The 8,102-nt window shown below is 37.7% G+C and overlaps 1 protein-coding gene across 2 annotated transcripts; it reads left to right on the plus strand.

Moving 5' to 3' along the window:
* Positions 1-1,121: 1,121 nt before the first annotated feature.
* On the plus strand, positions 1,122-7,813 carry LOC112167218 (adenine DNA glycosylase). Of its 2 annotated transcripts, none has more exons than XM_024304197.2 (7): positions 1,122-1,695; positions 1,818-1,877; positions 4,464-4,583; positions 4,647-4,744; positions 5,784-6,325; positions 6,611-6,717; positions 7,305-7,813. In XM_024304197.2, the coding sequence occupies exons 1-7, from the start codon at positions 1,348-1,350 to the stop codon at positions 7,344-7,346; spliced, it is 1,317 nt and encodes a 438-aa protein (XP_024159965.1). In that variant the 5' UTR covers positions 1,122-1,347; the 3' UTR covers positions 7,347-7,813. The 2 variants fall into 2 exon arrangements, with proteins under 2 accessions (XP_024159965.1, XP_024159964.1); XM_024304196.2 differs by having other exon boundaries at positions 1,124-1,695; positions 7,322-7,813.
* Positions 7,814-8,102: the final 289 nt, after the last annotated feature.

Consider the following 8,102-nt stretch of genomic DNA (forward strand, 5'->3'; position numbering starts at 1 on the left):
TAGAAAGATTTGACTTGATGAGTTGTAATTTATATAAGTGGTTATGTTTGTGTATTACGGTGTTTTTACTTGGAATTTTGCGAATTGTTTCTGGGAAGCAGGGTGGCTTCAGGAATTGAAATTGAGTTAAACTTAGAAGTGTATTTCAACAGGTTTTGGGTTGTCCACTTTTAGGGGAAGTTCTGTCGAATTTTCTCGAAAAGTGGGTCCCGCAGGTCCATCTTGGAGTTAGGGGGTAATTCCGGGGTGGGCCCTGACACTCTATGCTTACCTATATGAGTATCGAATGTGGTGTTGCCTTTTATGTGACTTGGACTAGTCTCTAGAGCATTCAAGAAAATGGATATAGGCACAAGACCAATTCACGTGTCGGCTTTAAAACACTTGAAAGAAATAGAAAAATAGTGTGTGAAATATGTCCGGTTGGGTCACATAAGATTGTAAGTTCAAAGGAAAGCTACTTCGCCATCTTGAATCAAATTTGACGTACTTTTACTAAGTTAAGGTTCAAGTCCACAAGACACCTTAATTTATGTACGTCCACCCTTTTTCTGTTTTGCGGATGTCAGCTTCTGAACGGCTATATATATATATAAACTCAAGAGGTATATCTATATTGAAAAGGTGTTTCAGATTAATTGCTATTGTATATGCTAGTTTTGAACCCAATTCAAAATATGACTGTTGTCAATTATACATAATTCTTGGTGAAGATGTATGATATCATTTCAAAGGGCATGACTATTGTTATATATAGGGGATAGTTCTCTGCAGATTAGCATATCACGAAACCTGTTTTCTTTCTTCTCTACTTCTTTTCTTTCAAACCAGCGAAACCATTCAATCAATCTTCCCCTCTCTTACACAATAAAATCTAAAAACAATAAAACTGCAGATATAGTTTCTAGCAACCTTGAGTTTCTTAAAAACCTTTAATCGAGTGTACATTGGGTTGATCTCCGTAAGTGCAAGACGCCGATCAACAATAGCAAGATTGCTAGGCTTCATTGTATCCGTAAGAAAGCAACGTGCCTCGAAGCAATAAATTTTCACAATTTGCCATAACCCATCGTTAGTTAATTACGTGTGCTTTTTAGCTTGTCAGCCAAAGTCTCAAAAGAGAAGCAAGAAAAAATGAAAAAGAAAAGAAGAAACTAGGCATAAGGCAGCTCATCGTATCCACCCAATTCGAATTTTGATAAAGGCTCCGGACCCTCCAACACGACGGCACGACTCCCCCTTCCTCTTCTCTCACCCCAACCTCACTCCACTCTCTCCTCTTTTCTCCTTCACCACTCCTCCTCCTCCTCGCACTCCTCTTCTACACTCCCACTCTGTCCTCAAACCATGGTAGTCAAGAAGAAGAAGCAGGCCGCCAATGCAGCCGTTGCCAACAGAAGGCAAACCCTAAGGCGGTGTCGATCGGCCAAGCAACCAGAATTACAAGACATAGAAGACTTGTTCAGCGAAGACGAGACCGAGAAAATCAGGGAGGCTCTGCTGAAATGGTACGGCCTCAACGGCAGAGACCTGCCTTGGAGAGAAGAAGAGGAAGACGTGGAGGTCAGAGTGTACAGGGTGTGGGTCTCGGAAGTCATGCTTCAGCAGACTAGGGTTCAGACTGTGATTCAGTACTTCAACCGTTGGATGAGCAAATGGCCCACCATTCACAGCCTGGCCCAGGCTTCTCTTGAGGTCTCTCTCTCTCTCTCTCTAGCTTCAGTCACATTCACATTTTGATTTGAGTAACCGTGATAACTTAGGTTTGAACTTCGAAACGAAGTAGTAGTAATTGACTCTCTCGATGTTGTTTGCAGGAGGTGAATGAAATGTGGGCTGGTTTGGGATACTATCGAAGAGCACGATTTCTTTTAGAGGTGCTATCTCTGCTCAAATGCTAAAAAACACGTCTTATTTGTTGTTTCCGATGTTCGTTTACACTAGTGTTTGTTAGTTATATGAGGTTACGGGTAAAGAGTTAGAACTATTGAACCGACCATGTTATTAGATTTGTTAGACTAATACACAGGAGGAGAAGTTTGCATTTGGAATATGATAACATGCTATTTGTTTTGTCAAATAACATCAGGTTGATAGCCCAATTGAAGTGTTAATTGTAGTTTACTTAACCTACAAAAAGGCATTTCTCTATGGGTGGTGAACTAACATCATCAAGCACCAGCAGTTGCAGACATATCACCTGTCATTATTTAGAATTCCTGCTGGAACTGCAAGGATAAAGAACCTGATGATGATTTATTTATTTATTTATTTTTTTACCGCATGGATTATAGGAGTGTAAGATGGAAGGGGATGTGGGATCACAAGTTCACAACCCAGGGGGAGGGAGAGGGATTGAGGTCGGAAGCCTACCTTGTGGGACTAAAGCTTTTTTGGTGAAGTGGCTATCCAGTCATTAGGATAGAACATTTTTATGACGGGAATGGTTTTGGCGGAAGACCAGTTCTTGGGGTTCAAGTCGCAGCCCGGGGAAGGGCATATGAGCTGAGTGCTGCTAACTGGTGACAGGCAATGGGGGGAAGAGTGATGTTTTGGGAAGACATTTGGGTGGGTGATTCTTCTTTCAAGCGCTTATTTTGTTGGTTTCCGTTACTAAATCATCATAGTGCAATGGTAGCCAGAACTGCAATTAATTAAGAATTTAAATGATTAGGAGGTGGGGGAGTTGTCGTCCTTGTTAGTGTTGCTAGAAGGAGTTGGACTTTTCGATAGTAGAGCAGAGATGAGAGAAGATGGAGGTTGGAGTTGTGAGGTATTCTTGGATTTTTTTTATTAGGTTTTTATGTGAAAATATTTCTTATCCACAATTTCAACAGCTGGGTCAATATGGAAGGCTGAGGCACCTCAGAAGGTTAAGCTTTTAGGTTGTCTTGCTGTGCATGACAGAATTAACACTTGCAATGATACAAATAAGGCAACCATGTGCAGGAAGGTGGAAAGTGCCACTCTTTGTTAAGTGAAAAACATGCTTCTTCTCGGTGGAGAAATGGTTGCAGGAGTCCTTTTTGGTGCAGCATCTTGGCTGTGTTCTGGGTCAGTTGGATCGAGAGGAATAGGAAAATCTTTGGAAATCACATAGGGTTACGGTTGTAGAAGTGAGTTCATGTTTATATTGTTATCAATATATTATCAAAACTTTGCTTTCTTTTATGAAATCTAAGAAGAGATAAGAAAGCAATGTTTTCAACATTTCTGGTTTATCATTAGAAATATAGGGTTGGGTTTGATGTATAGAAGTTTATGGTGTATATTACCTAAGCTAGAGGAGAGTTTGAGTCTATGATTAAATCTGAATTACACGAATATTTCATGATGTTATTTAATTGATTTTTCTTTTGGTCAAATTCCTTGATTGAGCTTTGCTTTTATTTTCTGGTAAAGGAATCAAGGTGACTCAAAGCAGTACTAAACGATTGACCCCTAGGGGTCTACGGCCATAACATGTAAGAAGACAAGGCAGCAAATACACCCTCTAGCAAGGTTTCTCATTGGTTCAAGTTTTGTAGTTTCTGTTTCTATCTCAATCATATTAAACCTGAAACAAAAGAAGTTAGGTGTAATTGTAAGAGCTGCATTATGCCATCTGTAATCTGTATATGGCCACTGGGTAACTTTGGAAAATTGCATCTCATGTGGAAGTGTCTAGTGACATCTGGAAATTGGGGTGGAATCATTGATCAGTAATTATGTCATTCTAGAAAGAATACCAGGTTGCAGAGAAGATAATAGTTAGAAATCAAATCCACTTTTCAGTACTCCTGAATTCAATTTGTTACCAATTAATTATTTTTCCCAGAATTGTGCTCTCAACCAATGTGAAATACGGTCGTAGGAGAAAAAGAATTGCTGCTTCATAAACAATGGTCTTGAAAAGGAAAATATTTTGATGTTTAACGGTTTATGGACTGATTCAATGCTTTGATGAACTTTTGCCAAACTTTTATTCTACAAAGGAACCCCACTATTGAAGATTTAGACAAAGATACTTAATGTCTCAAACAGTCATTATAAATTGTGCTCTCTACCAGTATCAATACATGAAATGGTTTCTAGTTGTAAAGAACTTTAAGGTAAAAGCAGATTCATATTCATATTCATTGTGCTGCTCCATAATCAATAGATATAAATTGATTCAAAGTTTATAATAATCTTTTGTCACACTTTGTAGTCTACCAGTTATTTTATAAGGGTATTAAGACTTTCAGATGCGAGTGATCTGAGTACCTTCTACGCAGGATATTCCATCTTCATCTTGTATGGTATTAGGGTGAAGGCTTTTGGACGTTTGGTCAAGTAGTTGTTGTTCATAACGATCTGATGCATGTCATATTGTTATGTTAAATAAAGATGAAGGAAAAACAAAGTTGAACAGAACAAGCTGTTTGTTTCCTAATCCTATCAAAAAGTTGCCTTAGCTCAATCTCTTTTGTTCATGTTGTTAGGGAGCTAGGAAGATTGTTGCAGAAGGAGATCAATTTCCTAAAACAGTTTCTCAGCTACGGAAAATACCAGGAATCGGAGACTATACGGCTGGAGCAATTGCCTCAATTGCATTAAAAGAGGTAAGTGACTTCTTGACGTTTGTTTGATCAAGAATGGGCATTTTCTAAGAGTGATTATATCAGGCAGTTCCAGTGGTGGATGGAAATGTAATAAGGGTGATTGCTAGACTAAAGGCTATTTCTGCCAATCCAAAAGACTCTTTGACTGTCAAGAAATTTTGGTGAGTTTTTGTTTCTCATGGATGACTGTTCTTTTATAACAAGATTTGAACGTAAGAGGACTGTTCTCCTGGTGACCTGTTGATCAAGGAATTTGTGGTCAGTCATTGTTAGATCTAAATTTGACAGTGGAGAATACCACTGAAAGTAAAGAAGTGAAATCCATGCATTCTTTGACTTATCACCTACCATTCTATTTTGGTGTAATGGTAAGCGACTAGCAATTCCTTGGACAACAGGTGATCAGAGAACACTACTCCTGTACTTAATTGATCTTCAAAGGGGAAGAACCTTCATCTGTTTGTTACTGCTGTTATTATACCCATTTTTTATTTTTATAAATAAACTTTCTTTTCTATTTACTGAAATCCATTTCTCTACTTAAACTATGGTTTATGCTTATCTGTGAAATTTCTCAGCCGAGCATAAATATTTTGCGATTTGATCGATTCAGACATATACTGATGTGGATTGGATTATGGCATTCTGTAAGCTTGTTCTAGTTGTAATACCTTTGGGAACTTATTTAGTTCTTACATTTGTTATAGATATAAAGGGTAAGGAAACCTTGTATGGCCAAATATTAGATGACAGTGCCATGTATTCATTTTGGTGGCATTTAAATTGGCTGAAAGTTACGAAAGGCTTGTGTGGTTTGGGTGATTATCAATGTTGCTGCTGTGGTTTAAAGGTGTCTAGTAACACCCTTTGGTTTGCAATATAGTCAATCTTGGTCCAAATTAAACACATTCTTCCCTTTTTCCCCACAAAATTCAGGAAGCTATCACTACTTTAAAGGGAATCAAGGAGATCTATAAAGTTAACTGCATTGTTTTCATTACATGTGCCACAGTTTCTTTGGTAAAAAATGAAGAACTGTATTTTGGACCTAGATTAACTAAAGTAACAGTTAAAAGAACAGGGGTAAAATTGATTATCAGCTCAAACCACAGGGACCATTTGTAAGTCTCAGCCTTAAAAGTTTGTCAAATGCTAACTTATGTTATCATCACTTTTTGATTTTCATGTTTATGTGAATAGGAAACTAGCAGCCCAATTAGTTGACCCTTTCCAGCCTGGGGACTTCAATCAGGCTCTAATGGAGCTTGGTGCAACTTTATGTACGCCAACAAGTCCAAGCTGCGGCACATGTCCTGTATCTGACCAATGTTGTGCATTGTCAATATCTATGCATGATAGTTCAGTGGTGGTTACAGATTATCCGGTTAAGGTGGTAAAGACCAAACAAAGACATGATTTTTCTGCTGTGTGTGTTGTGGAAATATTGGGAGATGAGGAATCATCAAACGGACACCAAATCAACAATAAGTTTCTTCTGGTAAAAAGGCCAGATGAAGGGTTGCTTGCTGGCCTCTGGGAGTTCCCATCTGTCTCATTGGCTGGAGAAGTTGGCTTGGTTCCTAGGAGAAAGGCAATTGATCAATATTTGAATAAGTATTTCACACTCAACCCCAGAAAGACGTGTGACATAGTTTCCAGGGAACATGTGGGAGAATATGTCCATGTTTTCTCTCATATTCGACTCAAGATGTATGTGGAATCGTTGATTCTATGTGTTGAAGGTTTGATATCTCTATCTCTCTCTCTCCCCCCCTCCCTCCCAAATTTTTACTGTACAAACTACAAATAGCTGTTTTAAAACAAACTTGCATTTTATGTATAAGTTAAACCTATATTTTGTATATTGATTTAGTATACTTTCTGTGCACAAAAGAAGATAGAAAAAGAAAAAAGGAATAATTCCACTTTTCATACACATGTAATAGCCATGACAGGAAACAACAAGTACCAATCTTGCTTTGTGTATCTGGTATTCACATCGTAGTTTGCTTTTCATTAACATGAAGGTGGGATGAATGACCTGGTTAGCATGCGGGACAAAGAAATCGTGCCTTGGAAATGTGTGGATGCTGAGGTTCTTTCAAACATGGGATTGACATCTGGTGTAAGAAAGGTGAGCTGATAATTTTACTCACTAAATGTTCTTGACGTTGACTAGTAAAGTAATTGCAAAGAAACAGTTTCAAATAATTTTGGTTATGCTATAGCTCTTTATTTTGAAGGGAAGTGAATGGAGAAAAATGGTTTTTGTATTTCCTTTTTAAGAAAAATCTATATTCGACTTTGATAACCCAATGCATATGGAGTAAAAAAGTAGAACATAATTTGTGTTTTCAATCAAGTAGTCCCAATAGAATATAATTTCATTAGTCATGATAATAAACGTCAATACTGCAATTCTTTTCCTTCTTTTCTACATTTATTTATTTCGAATGACGATGGTTTTCCCGTCTATTGAAATCTGATTTATACTTTCAAAGAGTGCTTCTGTGAGAGACATTCTTGGCTTTACTTTTTGATAGTTTACACTGTCAAATATATTCCTCTAAAACTTACCCAGGAAGTTGAGCACAAATTTCTAGTAGCCAGAGCTATATAAACTTGCAGATCTATAGAAACTATTAGCACCCTATCCAATCATTATGATGAAACATCAATTACACATTATGTATCGATTATGACATGAGTTTTACCCTCTAGTGGTTATTCCGGTGCAGGTATACACTATGGTTCAAAAGTTAAAGCAAGAAAAGTCGTCTTCTGATCCTGATTTGGACATCAAGAAGAGAAAAAGGCCTTCAATAAAGTAGAATGTTTCCTCAGCCAGGACATGCTGTGAGGGGCAAATGGAGGCTTAGTTTCTGACTTTCTCTGCTAAAATGCATTATATTTTTGGCCAGCAACGTGGAGATACTATATGAGAGCGGGCAGGCCACCATAGGTTAGGCTCTTAAATCTCATTCATTTAAAAATGAAAACTTTTGAAATACTACTTGTGTACACTGCGGATCAAATTTGTATGAAAAAGGAAGAACAAGCCGCCAGTTTTTTAGCAAGACACTATAGTGGTTGACTAAAAGTTTTGATTCTTAAATATACTTGCATGTCATGTTCTTAGGTGCTGGGGGTTCAATTCATTTATTAGATAGAACAATAGCCTGAGTCACATTTACTTGTGTGAGCAGTTGGATTGCTCATTACAATTTTAATGACTTGTTTCAACTCTATCAATTAGATCTATTGCCAAGTAAAAAGTCGATGGAACTGTATTTGCCATCGGGGGAACACATCCATTGAAATCTATATCTTACATTGGATGAATTTTATAGATATGACTCTGCCTCCTGGCGAAGCTTAACTGGAAGGTCCTTAAGATATTGGTCTTCTTTGTGTGAAACTTTTTACAGCCAAGTATCTCAAGGGGATTGATTATGTGAAAGTTAAATCCATTTATTCCTCTCATCGGATAAGTATCCTTCAAGGAAACAATATCCTTGA

The sequence above is a fragment of the Rosa chinensis genome, chromosome 5 (assembly GCF_002994745.2).
Source record: "Rosa chinensis cultivar Old Blush chromosome 5, RchiOBHm-V2, whole genome shotgun sequence".
NCBI classification, from domain to species: domain Eukaryota; kingdom Viridiplantae; phylum Streptophyta; class Magnoliopsida; order Rosales; family Rosaceae; genus Rosa; species Rosa chinensis.

What these genes read in the sequence shown, in the direction of transcription:
- LOC112167218 (XM_024304196.2), top strand. Translation starts at nt 1,348, where the DNA reads ATGGTAGTCAAGAAGAAGAAGCAGGCCGCCAATGCAGCCGTTGCCAAC. An exon ending in TTGACTGTCAAGAAATTTTG is followed by an intron (nt 4,745 to 5,783) that starts GTGAGTTTTTGT and finishes TTATGTGAATAG; the next exon opens with GAAACTAGCAGCCCAATTAG. An exon ending in TGACATCTGGTGTAAGAAAG is followed by an intron (nt 6,718 to 7,321) that starts GTGAGCTGATAA and finishes ATTCCGGTGCAG; the next exon opens with GTATACACTATGGTTCAAAA.